This window comes from Acinonyx jubatus, chromosome B1 (assembly GCF_027475565.1).
Source record: "Acinonyx jubatus isolate Ajub_Pintada_27869175 chromosome B1, VMU_Ajub_asm_v1.0, whole genome shotgun sequence".
Classification (NCBI taxonomy): Eukaryota; Metazoa; Chordata; class Mammalia; order Carnivora; family Felidae; genus Acinonyx; species Acinonyx jubatus.
In genome coordinates, this window is record NC_069382.1 from 129,624,227 (window position 1) to 129,643,175 (window position 18,949).

The 18,949-nt window shown below is 38.5% G+C and overlaps 1 protein-coding gene across 1 annotated transcript in view; it reads right to left on the reverse strand.

Annotated features, from left to right (window-relative positions):
• The window catches only part of HERC5 (HECT and RLD domain containing E3 ubiquitin protein ligase 5), a 45,994-nt gene that overhangs the window by 16,763 nt on the left and 10,282 nt on the right, over positions 1-18,949 (reverse strand). The window contains exons 7-13 of the mRNA XM_027060637.2: positions 17,712-17,857; positions 16,253-16,329; positions 15,176-15,279; positions 13,295-13,354; positions 10,630-10,723; positions 7,286-7,475; positions 5,533-5,687 (exon numbers count right to left, since the gene is read on the reverse strand). Of these exons, the coding sequence (XP_026916438.1) occupies positions 5,533-5,687; positions 7,286-7,475; positions 10,630-10,723; positions 13,295-13,354; positions 15,176-15,279; positions 16,253-16,329; positions 17,712-17,857 (826 nt within the window). The remainder of the gene's footprint in view (positions 1-5,532; positions 5,688-7,285; positions 7,476-10,629; positions 10,724-13,294; positions 13,355-15,175; positions 15,280-16,252; positions 16,330-17,711; positions 17,858-18,949) is intronic.

Genomic DNA, 18,949 nt, shown 5'->3' on the forward strand with positions numbered 1-18,949 from the left:
ATACAGAATCCGAAGCAGGCTCCAGACTCTGAGCTGTCAGTACAGAGCCTGATGCAGGGCTCAAACCCACAAGCTGTGAGATCATGACCTGAGCTGAAGTCGGACACTTAATCAACTGAGCCACCCACATGCCCCAGGATTCTCTTTTTGAAGTGAAAAAAGCTCATTAGAATACATTTTCCCTGAGCTCTTCAGTAAATTTCTCATGTTTGCAAAACCCAAATTATTTTCTTTTACTAATCTTTCTCTTTTGTATAAAACTTCTAAAGATAGTCAAGGATAGGCACTGCTTTTTAGCAGTGTGGCAGAATTCTTTTTGTTTAGCAGTATGACAGATTAGCTACCTTGATTCACTGAAAACAACCAGAAACACAGGAGAAAGTGTGAACAAATATTTTTAATTCAACACTAATACTGTAAGTAAATATGAAATAATCACATCAAAAACAAAGTGAAGGTGGCATTTGCCTTGAAAACATTTGCCAGAACTGGTGACCTGAACTTCGGTTTGCAATGGCTGGGGCTTTGGAGAGAGGAGACAAAACCCAGACTGTTCAAATTATAGAGCCAATAATAGAACACCACCTCATAAATCTGGGATCCAAAAGGGCTAAACCATCACAGTGAGGGTAAACTAGAAATGAACAGGCTCTTTCCTCCATTCCTACATCAACCCACCCCCACACCTTGACTCAAGCCCATGAAGGGAACTGCAGCTAGTTAAAACGGTGCCAAGCTGTGGAAAAAATATCACCTACAGTATTTGCACTCACAAAAGGACTTTCCTGAAAATTCGCACACTGCATTCACACCATACCTAGAGATCTAAAGAGCTTCAAATCAAGAATTTAATTTAAAGTAGTACCAAACTGCCAAGTGGTTAAGTTGTTTTTAAGTTACTTGAGCAACTCTTTTCACTTCTTTGGGCCCAACTGTATTGATTTATTGAACGGGGATTGGATTAAACCAGGCATCACAGATGTAATGCCTACAGGATCTTGATGGTGTCTTAACAAATGAGGCCTGCTGAGTGTAAGACAGTAAGGTATAGAGGAGACTACCAAATTGCAGAATTCATGTCTCACCGGAAAAAAACAATAACAGTATCAGACCCCTTTTCCTAAATGCTTTAGTTTTCCAAGAGAAACCGAAAGTTTAAATTTAAAAGGTGAAACTAAATGCATTAAAAAAACATGTCAAGGGGTGCCTGGCTGGCACAGTCAGTGGAGTGTGCGACTCTTATCTTGAGTGTGGGTTCAAGCCCTGCACTGGGTATAGAGATTACTTAAAAAAAAAAAACAAAAGAAAAGAAAAAAAAGAAAGAAAGTAGTACCAAACCAAAGTGGTGTCTCCTGGCAGAAGCAAATTCTCCCTGGAGAAACAGCCCTCAAAGAATTCCAAAAGATAATGTTCCAAGGAACATGAACAAGAACACACACACACACACACACGCACACACAGTCATAAAACACACAATAACGCAGGCGCTGTAAGGAAGATTCAACAGAAGCAAGAAAGGACAAAGCTGGCCTGTAAAGACTTCACATACCAAAGGTATAACTTCTAGAGATTTAATTAAGGAAAAATGGAAGCCTGAAGATAAAGGCAAGATGAAGATACCATAAATAATGACCAAGAATAAAAAGTTTCAAAAAAACAATTCTGCAAGTGAAAAACTTCTGCAAGTGAAAAACACTAATTACTTGAAATAAAAACTCAAAGGGCAGTTTTATTAGCAGGCAAAATTACTGAAAAGAGAATTCATGGAAAGATATGGCTGAAGAAATCATCCAGAATGGGATGCAATCAGAGACAGAAAATAGGACAGAAAGGTTAAGAGACATGGAAGACAGAGTGAGATGGTCTAACATATAAACTGGAATTTCAGTAGGAAGGGAGGAAGTCAACATTTGTTTGGATTTAAAATGGTAACAATTTAAGAACATCCTTGATAGGTTATTTTCAAAAACCCTAAGCATTCTATTTAATAGTGATACTCAAATTTTTCCTTTAAAATCACAAACAAGGGGCACCTGGCTGGCTCAGTCAGTGGAGCATGTGACTCTTGATCTTGGGGTTCAAGCCTCACGCTGGATACAGAGATAACTTAAAATACTTAGGGGCACCCGGATGGCTCAGTCATTAAGCATCCAACTTTGGCTCAGGTCATGATCTCACAGTTCGTGGTTTTGAGCCCCACATTGGGCTCTCTGCTGTCAGTACAGAGCCTGCTTTGGATGCTCTGTCCCCCTTTCTTTCTGCTCCTCCTCCCCCACTCATGTGGTCTCTCTCTCTCTCTCCAAAATAAATAAACATATACAAAAAAATTGTTTTAATAAAATACTTAAAAACAAATAAAATCACAAACAAGATAAGGAACCTATTATGACCAACACTTCTATTCAACAGGGACTGTACCAAGGTACACGAAGGCTTAGCCAATGCAACATGGCAAAGGAAAGAAATAAAATGTATGTGAATTAGAAAGAAAAAAAAGTATTTTTCTCAAATACATGATTGCATGCATAGGAAATACAAGAGAACCTACAGGTAAATTACTAGATAAGAATGTGAAAATTTATCAAATTTGCTGGCTATAAAAAAATATTCAAAAACTAATGCATCCCTACAAACCAACAGATAATATAATTTTTAAAAGATACCATCTATAAAATCTAAAAAAACTAAATATAGTGAAACAGATTTAGCTAAACATATCCCAGACTTTCATAGTAAAATAACACAATTTTTTTGAAAGACTTTAAAGACTATCTAATAAGTGGAAGAAACAGACACCATGAAAATTCATAATAGTAAAGAGATCAATTCTCCCCAAAGTGAAATATAGATTCAATGCAACTCCAATCAAATTCCCAGTAAGAGTTCTGTTTGTTTGTTTGCATTGCCTATCAGCAGGGAAAGGACAGGATTTAAGTAAGGGATGCTTGGTAATTATTTTCATATGGAAAATAATAAAATATAAGTTTAACATAAATTTCCAATTGGATCAAACACCAAATTCTGAAAGGCAAAGCCAAAATCAATACTCCCTTTAGACCTGGATATGAGTGGCTTTCTGCTCTGGATCCATGACTTATAGGTCCTTGCCCTGGCCTTCCTCCAGCCAAGCCCTTTCTCAAAAAAGTAAAACTAAGATAAGAAGACTGCAGAGCAAGGGGCCCTGACTACATGCACAGGCCTCTTCCCCTGCGTGGTTTCTCGAGAGTATACTGTATTACAGGTGAGCACAATAGCAAAACCATAAAGGTTCTGGTGCTCCAAAGGTGGCTAAGGTGCAGCTGTCATGGAGGCAGGGACGGAATGCAGACATATGGGTTGTGGACATATGGCCACACGTGGGTACATGATACCTCTAGTGTGGAACAAAACCAAGGGAGGAAAAGAAGAGGACATATGGAGGCATCTGCCTTGAACCTCCACCTTTCAGTGAAAAACTCCATAAGGAGTCCAAGATTTCTAAATTTAAATCCTCCCCAGTCATTAGGAAGGTTTATTTATCAAGGTGGGTGGGTAGAGAATATTTTATTTCAGAGTATATTTATTCCAGTTTTTTGGCCAGGTTTCTAACCTTTTAAATATTAGACATAGTTATATGGGACTCTGTTTAACCTCTCCCTTGGGCTCCAACTGTCACTTCTGTTACAAGACTATCTAGAGCAGCTTTCAGGCCAAAATCTTATTGGAACATAGCCTCACCCACTCTTTTTAAATTTTCTTAAGTAATTTTTTTGACGTTTATTTATTTTTGAGAGAGAGAAAGAGACAAAGAGTAAGCAGGGGAGGGGCAGAGAGAGACAGAGACACAGAATTCGAAGCAGGCTCAAGACTCTGAGCTGTCAGCACAGAGCCTGACACGGGGCTCAACTCACAAACTGAGATCATGAACTGATCCGAAGTTGGATGCTCAAACTACTGAACCACCCAGAGGTCACCCATGCATTCATTTTTGTACTGCCTATGGCTGCTTTCATGATGTTACCGCAGAGTGTAATAGTTGTAGCTATAACAGATATGCCTAACAAAGTCTAAAATACTTACTACTCTCTGGTCCTTTCCACAAAGACCTCCTGATTTATGGTAATAATTTAAAAACTTGGAAGAAAAAAAAAGCTTAGAATAAGACACAAAGAGTAAAAACTATAAAAGACTAGATTATCAAATTTATCTGTATTAAAATTAAGAACGTGGTTGGGGTGTCTGGGTGGCTCAGTTGGTTAAGTGTCTGACTCTTGATTTCGGCTCAGGTCATGATCTCTTTTCATGAGAGTGAGCCCCACATTGGGCTCTGTGCTGACAGTGCGTAGCCTGCTTGGGACTCTATCCCTCTTTCTCCCCACTGCCCCTCCACATGCACATGCTCTCTCTCTCAAAATAAACAAACATTTAAAAAAAGATTAAGAATGGGGGTTGATAAAAAAAAAAGAAAACACCACAAAGTGAAAAGCCAAGCTACAAACTGGGATATGACATTTGCAACACATACAATTGGCAAAGGACTGATTTACAACGTAAAAAGAACCCCTATAAGCAATTTTAAAAAAGTCAAATACATTTAAACTGAATGAAAGTCACACAGACCTTTGACACAAGAAACAAATATTGCAATTATAAACATGACAACATGCTCTAATGCATTAGAACCAGGGAAATAGAGTTAAAATCATAATTTGATATCATTTAATACTGAAAATATTTTCTAAATTTTAAAACCAGACTTGGAGCAACAGGTACTCTCATCGTGACTTGGAAAGGATTTAAATTAGTCCAACCATTTTGGAAGACAGTTTGTCACTATCAATAAAGAACACATACATATCCTACAAGCTATCAATGCCAAAACTAGGTATGGAGTGTACAAACCAAACTTTGACCCATGAATGCCAAGGTATGTGTATGAAAATATATACAGCAGCATCTTTTCTCATAGAAGAAGCACCCCTCCCCCCAAAACTGTGACCATTACATATCTCCCTTAATTCTGGAATGGATAATTATGCTAAGATTCGCGCTATGGACCACAATGTAGGAGTGAAAATGAAATGCATCCATAAATACTAATTGGGATAAATGTACAAAGCAAAATGTTATGTAGTAAGTGTACATTTCACTCAGATACATTTCAAAAATAGCAAAATTAAACAACATAGTCTCTCAAGACATATACGGTACTAAAACCATAAAGGGAATGATTAACCCAAAATCCAGGATTTTGGAGGTACAAATCTCCAGGTGTGGAGGTGTAAGATACACAGACATTTCTAAAGTACTGGAAATGTTTTCTTTTTTAACATGGGCAGCAGTTACACTAACATCTGTTTTATTACTTCAAATTGCACATAGGTAAGTGTATACACACTCCTGTATATGCAGGACTTAACTCACAGAAAACAAAATTTTAAACAGTAATATAAATGCCATGTTTCAGGAGTCTGCTTAAGATTCAGGCCAGCTGAAACCAACGGAATTTTTACTGCAAAATAAAAATCTGTCAATGTCTAAGAGAATCCTTACCCTGTACAGCTTTCTCAGCATTTCTAGGAGAGCCTTAACGTGACAGTTGTCCTCAGAGCTTTCAGTCCAGTAATGCAGTTGAGCAGTGATGGCTCCTTTAAACATCTGGACCAGCCTGCTGAAAGCAGGTTCCTGCAGAGATGCCCAGTACTCCTCTGAGGGACACAAAGGTAAGTACTTTTTAGCATGTAATTTCTCATGGATTCTTACAGGTAAAACAGTGGTCAATAGTTTCCCAAACTGATGGAACACTGTTGTATGTATCAGTTACAAAAACTCATTTGTAATACTTTTCAGTCATTTGTAATACTTTTCAGTAACTACAAGTGCAATGAAATTTTAAGAATTTAACAACCTAGAAAAAACAATCCCTCGAATGTACCAAAACCATGATCTAATTAATTCCTGGGGAAAAAACCCAACAAGATTAGTCATTTTTTTTTTTTTTTGCCCAGATATAATAGCATGCTGTCTTAAAACCAGATTTAAGAATTATTCACAATTACACAACTCTTTTCTCACATCCAGTATGAGTTTTTACATCTTTTTTTTTTTTAATGTTTATTTTTGAGAGAGATCACACATGGAGGAGGGGCAGACACAGAGGGAGACAGATAATCCAAAGCAGGCTCTATGCCGCTAGTGCAAAGCCCAATGCGAGGCTCGATTCCCCAACCATGACATTGTGCCCCGTGTCAGGGCATGCTTGGGATTCTCTCTCTCCCTCTCTCTCTCTCTGCCCCTCCCCACTTGCTCTGTCTCAAAAACATTTTTAAAAAATTAAAAAAAAAAACAACAACCAAAAAAACATCTCTAGGAGCGCCCGGCTGGCTCAATTGGTAGAGTATGTGACTCAATCACAGGGGCAGGAGTTCAAGCCCGTTGTTGGCCCAAGAAGCTTATTTTAAGGAAACACACACATACCTCTCAGCATTGTAAAAAAAATCCAAGAAACTTAAAACTAGCTTGTTATCACTACTTACCTATGTTTAATAAAACATAAGAATGGACTTCCTTGGGCTGAATGCGCTGTTTGTTTCAAAAACCTCATTAAATCTAACCAAGACCCTAGATCTAACAGCCAGTGTACTGGAGATACAGAAACAGGTAGAAATAATCAGACAAATCTAGATGTGGGGTGTTCAATAGGACAAGTGACTTAAGACTCAAAACAAAGGCTGTAAAATGCTTTTGGGACAGGTGCAGAAATTTGAATATGACCTAGATATTAAGGAATTATGGCTAATTTTATTAGGTGTGATAATGATGGGGTAAGGTAGGATCTCATGTTCTCAGGAGATGCATGCTGAAATGTTATAGGTAAAATGTCATGACGTCTCCAACTTACTTTCAAGTACCTCAGCAAAAATAAAATGTACTCTTCACATAAAGAGAGAAACATACATGGCAATAAATTAACTGTCGTTGACTCCGAAGTAGAGAATATATGAGTATTCACTGCACTATTCTTTCAACTTGTATGTATGAAATTTTTCATAATGAAAAGTTGGGGACAAAGGACCTCATGCCCAAACCACACATGTACCATTACCAAAACTCTTAAAAGGTACAAAACAATCTATTTTGAATGACTATAATAATTACTACAGCATCTTTACAATATGCTAACAGTATGAACTAAAAACCATGAACATATTTACAAGTATCTAAGCTTGGCTATAACTTTAGCAGGCATGTGTTTCCATGGAAAGGATGGTGAAAGTATTTTCAAACGTGAAATCTTCAGTCTTACCCAGAACCTCTAAAGACTGGTTACTCATGGCACAAACAGCCTCTGCAAACGGAACCACCAGGCTCTCCCAGTTGTTATAATCATGCATCATGGGACATTCAGGAAGAAGGAAGAAAATTTCTAAAGCTTCTTGGTGTGGAGAATGAAACGGAAGATTTTTGAGCAGATTATCCTTGAGACATGTAGTTATCTGCGGTCAAAAAGGATTAGGAAAAAGACACTCAAAACATAGCAGGATGCAACTTGTAATAAAAGAAAATCTAGAACCTGGAGTTTCATTCCAACTAGAGTGATCATTCAGTCCTAAAATCCACATTTACATCCCATCTCACCTAGCCTCCCAGATACCCAAGGTAGGTGATGAGCATTATCCCCACTCTATTGCTATGAAACATGAAGGAGGTCAAGAAGAAATCACGTGTGTAAGAATTACACTAGATCAACAAGGAATACTAGATAAACAAGGAATTCAGAACAGGCAGCCCTCCCAATAATAAATACTACATTCTGCCCCCTCATTTTTTTAAGAAAAAGAATGTTTAAGAACACCAAAGAAAAACAAAAATAGTAACCCTAAACAAAAAGCAATAATCCAAACAACAAAAACCAACACGGTTTCCAACTATCTTCTCATATGACCACCTGTCTCATCACGAACTCTCTCCACTACAAACTCTAGTTTCCAGCTCCTGACATCCTTACCACTTCCCCAATTCAGAACACAAGTGTTCAGCAAAAATTCAAATGCAATTCTGAATGTTTATGTGATGTGTATCAGATAAAAGAAATAATTTGTTTCAAAACCCACTCAAAAGCTATGCTAGTATTTATGGAGTACTTATTTGTCAGATGTTATGCTGAGTGACTTACATATGTTAATTACGTCACTTAATCCTTATTTTTTTCTAGAACATACATGATATTATTGACCCTATTTTACAGGCAAGAAATCTGTTATTTGCTCAAGGACACAGAGCTAAGTGGGAATCTCTTCTGGATCTTTCTGACTCCAAAGCCCACACTCTTAATCATTCAATTATGATATTAGCTAAATGGTATCTCTAAATGTATAAATTCTTATAATTATCTATTTTTATATCAAAACACTATGCCAGGGGTGCCTGGGTGGCTCATTAGTTGAGCATCCAACCTCGGCTCAGATCAGGATCTCATCATGGTTTGTGAGTTCGAGCCCTGCTTCGGGCTCTTTGCTGACCACAGTGTTCAGAGCCTGGAGCCTGCTTCAGATTCTGTGTCTCCCTCTCTCTGCCCCACCCTGCTCATGCTCTGTCTCTCTCTCTCAAAAATAAACATTACCAAAAAACCCCAAAAAACAAAAAACAAAGCAAACAAAAAACTCATTAAGCCAGACTCCTACTACATGGTTCAGTACTAAGAGGGCACATACCTATTTTATAAACAATCTTGGTAACACACACCCCTCTTACCTCTTTGCTCATCATCTGTCATATCCTCAAGCCTCACAACCTTCTCCCAACCCTGCAGAACTACTGTGATATTCTCGGGTCAGTTGTATTGTTTCACACACTGGGCCTCAGGGTACACTTCCCTGACTGCCAGGAATGCTATTCCTGAGGTAGGCACCTGGTAAATTTGTACTTACTCTGGGGACCTTGTTTGAGTAGTCTAAGTAGAGGTGACAATCCATGGCCCTAGTGATGACTGAATTCATTCATCTAAAAATATTTATTATACATCTACTAGGTTCTAAGTGAGACATCAGGGAAGACAGTGGAGTGGAAAACACATCCAGTCTTCCCACTAACATCTGCATGTTCGTGTCGTGGGTCCCACTAACCATTTTAAAGACAGGCAGTATGGATCTTTCATTTTCATCAGGAGTCCTCACCACAGTGCCCTACACATAGCAACTATTCAAGTATTTCCTGAATTAATAAATGAATTGCAAAAATCTGTGTATCCATGTCACAGAAATCTCAAAATAGAAAGAAACATTATAGGTCTTATGATCCAACTATCTGGTCTGAAATAATGGAAGACTGCTCTATGATTATGTTGACAGCATATCATACAATATTGTTCTGGCACAATCAAAGGTATAATTAGCTTTAGTGAGGAACTGGCCCAAACTCATCTCTCCACAGATGCAGAAATGGTGCTCTTTCCACTAAATGCTGCAGAGTCCTGATAAAGGTGCATAATTAGGGATCCATTTTCCTCAGACCCCCAATAGGGCTGTGGTTCTGCCAAAGTTAACACAATTAAACTTTCATCTTCCCTTGAGAGAAAGAAGCGTGTGTAAAGAGACCCTGAGGCTCAGATACAGAATGGTGGTTATGGCAGAGTAAGAGAGCATGCAAGGCAGCAGAGAGGAAGGAGGGAGAGATGTCAGGGAGACTGAAAGGGAAAAAGAATCAAAGGTACAAAAACAGAGGCCAAGAGCAAATAAGAGGGAGAGGGAGAGGGGAAGACAGGGAGGGGGAAAGGAAGAGAGAGAGAAATAGAAGGGAATGGGAGAGAGGGAAAAAGAAAGAGGAGAGATAGGGAAGACAGGAAGGAAGAAAGGGAGAGGAGGAAAGAGAGGAGGAGCAGGGGGATGGAAGGGGGAAGACAGAGGGGCCTAGGGAGAGAGAAGTGAAAGAGAGGGCGAGAGAAGGAACCAGAGTGAGACCCAAAAAGAAACAGACTGAGCGAACATAGACAGAACTACCCCTAGATCAACCAGTATAAGGGAACAGAGAAATAAATTAATAAAGGCTGCTTAAGAAAAGCTAAATTAATAAAGGAAACATGTTTGGAGCATCTGCAAGTGGAAAACCTAAAGACTTAATACTGAAACAAAGAAGCGACAATCCCTAAAAGGGTAACAACATTCTAAAACCTATAGAAAAACACAGAGAAAAAGAATCCAGGCAGTCCCTGGTAAGGGGGATGTTCACACCAAAAACAAGTGTTCTCATTTCTATACTTACGTTTAAGAGCATTGCAAAGAACACGCTGTATGGTAGTGTACCAATCTCAACACATCCTTTAATCACCTTCCTTACAGCCAGGAGGTGACAAAACTCCCTCTAGAGAGGATGTGCATCTGTGCATACGTGTGTGTGTGTGTGTGTGTGTGTGTGTGTGTGTGTGTGTGTGCCCTACCATTCAGACTATTTGTAATCTGTGTGACTATGATAGCGAACATTATGCCCCCAGGGGGCCAACTCCTGAATACCATGTGAGTTTCATCTCATCTTACTATGCTACAGGCTCTCAGAGACTCTCAAAACAAGGTATTTTTTTCTGAAATTTTGAGTTCTTATAAAAAATGATTTAGTGTAGTTTCTTTTCCTAAATAACAATCTAAGGAATACTACCGTGTTAGCAATCCAGTCCTTCTGAGTTAACTCCTTAAAAGCATTTCTTGCTTTATTTAAGTCCAAGTGAACAGGCATCGTTTCTGCAGCTCTTCTGTAGAAGGAAAAATCAATGGATAAGTAAGTGAAGCAGCACTCTTCAAAATAAAATATTTTATCAGGTTATTAATTCAGATGAAAAGTTTCTTCTGAACCTTTTTTCATTTCAATAAAATTAGTATTTCCCTCAGCTTTACAATAAATGTAATTTGGCTAAATACAAATACAATTGAAAATGCAATTGACAACTTATGATTATTTCTAAAACGCCAAAAAACATCAAGACCGAATTAACTATATATATATGTATGTATACTATCCAAATTTAACTCAGATATTGTCTTACCTTAAATATTTACTTAAAAAAAAGTTAAAGGTTTTTCCCATTTCTGAAAAAAATGACCATTTCTCCCAGTTACATGAACTGAAAGTTGGGTTTAAAAAAATTTACTTCAGAGCAGTAAATTCTTAATGTTGCAACAGAAAATTACTAATGAAATGTTTAAGTATCTTAACTTGTGAATTACATTTATTAACTAAATATGTTCAGTGTCTTGGACATAGACACATTCTTTATAAAATAATACATGTATTTGCTGTCTGAAAATCAATAACATTTTTCAGATAAATATTATATAAATATTTAGGGAAAGATGTGCGAAGTCATTCTTTCATAATATTCAAAAATTCAAAGAAAACTTACGATCTTGCAGTAAGGTAATGGCTAAATAAATTAAGGTTATGTCCTTCCCATGGAATACCATCACAATCATGTTTAAGAAAAATATTGAATAACATTAACTTATTAATAAATAGAAAATGGACAAATATATTAAACATAAAGTAATATACTGTCATAGACTCTAAGTCTGAAGTTCTTTCTTGGCCACCAAGAGAGCAGGATGCAGGATTAAAGCAAGAGATGACTAATGTCTGGGAAAAGACAAGAGCCCCAAATAAGGGTCCTTGCCCTGTATTAATTAAGATCAGAAGGCTTACAAATGGGATGGACATGCACAAAGAGACAATGAATCTGTGAACATTAACTCACGGGCATGAGGCAAAGGGAGTTTTGAAGATATATGGTGTTTGGGTCAATATAAAACAAAATCCTGGCGCCAGGCAGATGAGCAGATGTTAACGGCAGACAGAAGGCGCCATGTCTGTTTATCTTAGCTAGCTTAGGGGATAAGACAAATAGGGCAAATAACCTCAGGGTTAACAAGGCACCCTTTTTTTTTTTTTTTTGCGCTAATCAGCTCCACTCTGGGCAGCGTCACCCACAGTGCAGTGGTCTATAGCCCTATTTACCTGTTTACTTAACTTGGTCCTTTCCTCCTATGAAAGCAGCTTTCTGCTATAGTACTAAATTGGGGGGCACTGTTGCCCTGAATGCCTAATTTTGCTTACCTCATATACATTTGTATTGGGGGCCTTTGCACCCCTCTCTATTCTGGGTGCCTTTGCACCCCCTGCTCTATCCTGGGGTTCTCACCCCCTGCTCTATCCTGGGGTTCTAATCTTGTTTACCCAAACTCAGGTGTGAGCATCCTATGGCTTTGTACTTCTTTATGCCTTGTTAACCCATTGGTGTAAGCCCAGGGGATTCCTAAGCTTATTACCCACAATATACAGGAGCACCTAGGTGGCTCAGTTGGTTAAGTGTCTGACTCTTGGTCTTGGCTTAGGTCATGATCCTACAATTTGAGTTCGAGCCCCACATCAGGCTATGTGTTGACAGCACGGAGCCTGTTTGAGATTCTGTCTCCCTGGCTCTCTGCCCCTCCCTTGCTTGCGATTTCTCTCAACAACAACAAAAATAATATATAAACAACATAATCACATTTTTAGTAAAAGAATAAATTTGCACAGAAAAAAGATATATAAACAAATGCTGTTCCTTTTAAGTGGATTATGGGTGATTTTCATTTTTTCTTTTTTTTAAAAAAATTTTATTTTTAAATAATCTCTACACCAAACTTGAGGCTTGAACTCACAACCTGAGATCAAAAGTCACATGCTCTATTGACTGAATCAGCCAGGCACCCCAATTTTCATTTGTTTCAGTCACAGGTCTTTATTTTTGACATTTTCTACAGTGTTCATATATATGCTTTTGTTAAAAAAAGTAATTTTTAGGGGTGTCCAGGTGGCTCAATTAGTTAAACGTCCAACTCTTCATCTCCTCAGGTCTTGATCTCAGGGTTGTGAGTTCAGTGCACTGGGCTCCATGCTGGGCATGAAGCCTACTTTAAAAAGAAAAAGTAATTTTTAAAAAGAGATAAAAACACCAAACTAATTATTTTACCCGCAAGCCATTTTCTTTATAATCTTTCATATTTTTTTTTATTGAAACAAAACTGACATATAACATATTAGTTCCAGGTGCATACAACATAACACATCGATCTATGTATATATTGTGAAATAATTACCACGTTGAGTCTAGTTAACATCCAACAGCACTTAAAGTTAAGATTTTTTTTTTTCTTATAAGAACTTTTAAGATCTACTCTCTCAGCAACTTTCAAGTATACAATATGGTATTAACTACAGTCATGATGCTGGACACACTATTTTTAACAGAATCTTAAACATATACATATATATATATATATTATATTACCTTTCCCTTGAAAAACTTCCAGTCAGACAAGCAGGAGAAGAAAATATCTCTCTGATTTCCCTGTATTATAAATAAGATGGTGGTTAAAACAAATTATAGTGTATGCCTCCTTAAGCATGAGATATGATAAATAAAACATCTCATAACAGTCCTTGAAACTTCTCTGTCTTGGATTTGTTTGCATACGCTTTGCCTTGGGCATCTACAAGTCTCTTCCATTCTTCCAATCTTAAAATTTCAGTGGCAAAGATGAGTAATAAAAAGATAATGTACTCACTGAAGCCATAGGGAAAGATGAAATGGATTGACCTAGGGTATTTCCTTGAATAAATAAAATATTCCCATCCCACTCAGCTTTCCAAGCCCTATTTATTTTTGTTCCACTTAAGTAGAAAAAAAAAATTACCAGATATTAAATGGAAGGATGGGGGTGGTGGGAAACACCCAAGTTGCATCTTGGAAGCAACAGCACAAGTTTTTTGTTTGTAATTATTGAAGTATAGTTGACATATAATGTATCAGTTTCAGGTGTATAACACAGTGACTTGGCAATTCCATACATTGCTCGGTGCTTACCACAGTAAGCGGAGTCACCAGCAGCGTTCTTGGTCATCTATGCCCATTATGATGAAACTATTTCATACAACTACTTTTCAGAATTAGGAAACCATTACCTAAACGTAAAAATATCTCTAAAAGGAAAGGTTTATAAAAATAAGTATAATCTTTACAGATGGAAGGAGCTGCACTGTTTTGATCAAGACTGCCCACACTGTTCAGCTGTGAATAGAAGTCCACCAACAAGTGGTTCTAAAGTCAAACAGGGTTGAGAAATTATATAGACAAACTGTATTTCCTGCTCAGAAGAGTCACAATATATGCAAACATATCAAAGGTACAAAGACTTGCAATAAAGAAAGCTGCCCCCATGGAGCTTACAGGTTAGTTGTGATGTCCAATTTTATGTGTCAACCTGGCTAGGCCACGGAACCCAAATATCTGATCAAACACCAATCTAGATGTTGCTGTGAAGGTATTTTTTACATTTTTAAAAAATGTTTATTTTTTATTTTTGAGAGAGATAGAGCATGAGCAGGGGAGGGGCAGGGAGAGAGAGGGAGACACAGAATCTGCAACAGGCTCCAGGCTCTGAGCTGCCAGCACAGAGCCCAACACAGGGCTCAAACTCGTGAACAGAGAGATCATGACCTACGCTGAAGTCAGACTCTTAACCAACTGAGCCACCCAGGCACCCTGCGAAGGTATTTTTGAGAGGAGATTAACATTTAAATCAATAGACTTTGAGTAAAGCAGATCACCCTCCATACTGAGGGTGTGCCTCACCCATTCATTGAAGGCCTTAAGAGAAAAAGGTTCCCAGACATAGAGAATTCTGCTTCCAGAATGCCTTAGGACTCAAGCTGCAATATTAACCCTTCTCTGGGTCTCCAGCCTGCTGGCCTGCATTATTATTTTGCACTTTCAGTTCCTACAATCACATAAGCCAACTCCTTAAAATTAAGTCTCTGTCTCATGGGGTGTCTCGGTGACTCAGTTAAGCATCTGACTGTTGATTTTGGCTCAGGTCATGGTATCATAGGTTCATGGGATTGAGCCCCGTGAGCTCTGCAGAGTCTGCTTGGGATTCTCTCTCTCTGCCCCTCCACTACTCACACACTTTCTCTCTCTCAAAATAAATAAAAGAAACATTTAAAAAAATAAATAAGTCTGTCTCTACACACACACACACACACACACCCTATGTATCGGTCCTGTTTCTCTGAAGACCATAAAACCTCACATCTCTGTATTGTTTAGAACCAGTCAGGGGGAAACACGACTTTAGAGAACTAAATGAGCAGAAAGACACATGATATGTACTTTTTTGTATTCTGCCACTGTTTAGTCCCCACATCAGCAATCCATCTCTTTACAGTTCCTTCGTTCAATGTAGGAATTTTCCTCCTCAGATTAACATAGGAATTCTGTAAACAAACAAGTAAAACACAACAATTTAGACACAACAGAAACAGGTATCCACCTTTTAGGCACATTCTAAGGATACAGGGTAATACTGATTTTTAAATATGGATTAACATAGCTCCATGAAATCATAAAGTGAGATTCTAACCAAGACGTAACATCATTTGGCTGGTTGCCAACCTCTTGTCCAAGGGGCTTAACTCTGAAGTAAACTTCTGAGTGCTCCAACACGTAGCACTTTGTAAGGTATAACTGGATTAAGATGAGCATCACACAGCCTCAAGGGGAGGCTGAAAGGACTGTGTGTAGAAAGGAGGAACTCGGATTGTCTCAGCAACATAGGGTGGGGAGGTTATGAGCTCACTATTCACAGGCCTATGAACCTCTGGTCTTTTTCAGTACTGGCTGGGAATATCATTTTAGAATGTCAACCTGTCGCACTCCATCTCACTCTCCCTCTCTCTCTCTCAAAATAAACATAGTAATGATAAAAAAAAAGGGGGGGGGCACCTGGGTGACTCAGTCGGTTGAGCGTCCGACTTCAACTCAGGTCATGATCTCACTCATGGGTTCGAGCCCCACATGGAGCTCTGTGTGGACAGCTCAGAGCCTGGAGACTTGCTTCGGATTCTGTGTCTCCCTCTCTCTCTGCCCCTCCCACCCCCCCTCAAAATAAACATAATAATAAAAAAAAATTTCAGAATGTCAACCTGTTAGCTTGCTACGATACTGACCAAATGCCATTGGCAGGGTTAAGGAAAGATCTAAGGAAATCTGATTTGACATTTACCAGAGACAAATCTGCTGATTTCTGGGAGTCAATACTTATGTAGTTTAGACAGTAAAGGATCAATAATGTTTATTTTCCAAAAGTCAGACTAGGAACTAGATGATTTTGGAATTCACCACACTTGGTAAAACCCTTTGTTTTGCTTTAAAAACCAAGTTATAGAACATCTAGAGATCCACTTTTACCTTTTTTCCCATCCAGAGCAAAATGCTTTGATTCCCTCCAGCAATCATTATTAACTCCTTTTCTGAGGCACGGCTTTCTAAAAGGGAGACACAGAAAGTAAGTACAGAAAGTAAGAGTGCAGAAAGTCATTGGCACAAACATGCACACTCTATTTAAATCATTTCAGATTCTTCTTAAACTTAGTTCTTTTATCTTTTTGATTTTTTTTTAACGTTTTTATTTATTTTTGAGACAGAGAGAGACAGAGCATGAATGGGGGAGGGGCAGAGAGAGAAGGAGACACAGAATCAGAAGGAGGCTCCAGGCTCTGAGCCATCAGCCCAGAGCCCGACGCGGGGCTCGAACTCACGGACTGTGAGATCGTGACCTGAGCCGAAGTCGGATGCTTAACCGACTGAGCCACCCAGGTGCCCCTCTTTTATCTTTTTGATAGAAAAAGACTCAACACATTTCCCATCCATGAAGCAGTAATATACATTTTCTTCAGAGTAAAGTCTAGCTGGCAAACAAAGGTGACCTGCAAGGTTGACAGGTGACCATCAGCTTTGACATCCATATTTAATGAAAATGCTTAGGTATAAAATACAGTCAAACCACTATTTGGTTAACTGAGTCCTGTTTTAATTTAGCTCTCATTACTAAAAACCATATTCTACAACTCCAGATATAACCAAGAACTATTAAAGAATGTAAATAAGTACTTCAAAAGTCTAAATGGTTGTAAAAATCAAATACATGAACTGCTTAAGGAAATAACCCTACTGTTCATTTTCCCAAAGAACTTATGAGAATACTGGTACTTTAGGTCACCACTAAGGTTTCAGAAGCAAATAAGCATTCCTGAGGCACTTCTATGGTAGAAGGTTTCAGAGCTCTGTGGCTTAAGCCACCATTCAAATCTGGCCAAACCGCTGACAGGCCTTGAGAACTGGCTAACCCTTTGCCCTCCAAGTCTCTGTACCTCCAGTAAAATGAGACTGAGAGCACAAATCTCCCAGAACTGTTGGATGGGTGACATAACACAAGTAAGGGGTAAGCAGTCAGAGTGCCTGGCATAAATCAGCTGCTCATCATTCTCAGGGCTTGACGGGATTGAGAGTCAGTGTTACCAGGTAAGAAAACCAATCACTGTGAAATTAATAGGTCTGCTGCAAATGAGAATCGGAGGCTGCAGAGATCTCTGAATCCGTATAACCTATTTCATGTTCTATCATTTTACATTCACATTAATCTTAATCTGAAGGGATAAGACTTAATCTGAAGACTAATGGTTATTTTGACTTAATTATACTGAATATTTTAACCTGTTTACAAGTAAAAACATGAAACCAATGTTTAGAGAAGCTCCCTTCATAGCTATACATTTCTTTCCTTGCTACATTACATACTTAGAAAAAATCAATTTCTCGACAAAGGTATTTATAAAGTGTCAAATTCTGTGCTCCTAACAAAATTTACCAAATGTGAGTTCTTCATTTGATGGCAATTTCATGGGAAGTGGTATCAGCTGATTATGTGTTCCACCGTTTCCCAGTTGTCCTTCTTTTCCAGAACCAAAAGAAAAGACCTTCCCCAAATCAGAAACATAGGCAAGTGTGTGCTGCCTATTAAATAAAAAATACATATGGTCAATTATCAGTCACCTACAATGAAGAGATTACACAGCAACACAGTAAACTGCTGAAATTAGGCTACCCAGTGAGTGAAACTAGTTAATCAACTCTCATCAGATGAAATTAGCCATCTGGAAACTAAGATAGCATCGATGTGTGGCTAAAATGATTTTGGAATCCCAAACGATTCCAAGGCCATGATTGCTGTGCTTTGGCAAATGATGTTCCCTTTGTCAGGAACAAGAAGCACCCCTTGCTTTCTACTTCTTTTTCATGCCTTGGCTTGAGAGAAGCCATCTCTTGACTCCCTCCTCTCCCCATCCTAGAAGATGGAATTAGGTGATCCTTTCTGAGCTCCCTATTTCCCAAAGATCTTTACCACAATGATACTAATCTGCTCCATGGTCCTTTCCACTCTAGAATGTGTAAGTAAAGAATCTGGCCTTTGTCCTCAGTTCCTGGGAGGAAATCTCTAGGCCATAAGAATTTCCCAGGTAATAGAAGTATCTTTGTTATTCATGGCAGGATCCTGAGATCACACCTAAGAGTTTACCCAGCAGGTGGCTCTTAGAGGACCCCTCTGACTGCATGGAAGCCTAACCTGCTTGGAAGGAGAGGCTGGAAGTTGAGTTCAACCCTGTAAGTAATGATTCAATCAACCATGACTAAGCAATGAAACCCCAATAACAACTCTGGACTTGGGTGAACTTCCCTGGTCAGCAAAACTCTACACCTTGTCATGTATCGGGCTGGGAGGAGGTAATATCATTCCGTCTATGGCTCCAAGGGAAGTGGACAGAGGAAGCTCATTTGAACTCCCCCTAGACTCTGTCCTATACATCACTTCCTTTGGTTCTAATTTGTATCCGCTTCTTATAATAAATATAAATGAGTTTAACAACATTCAGTTCTGAGAGTGTTTCCAGTGAATTCTGTGTTAGTAGAACTGCTCTGGTTTTTATTAAGGTATCTCTAACGTGACAACTCCTCTTGAAACACATGCTACTTAAATGTGTGTTATGAAACATCCAGAGTGGTGATAATGTTCCCTTGGTTAACGCAGACAGATTGAATGCAGAGAAT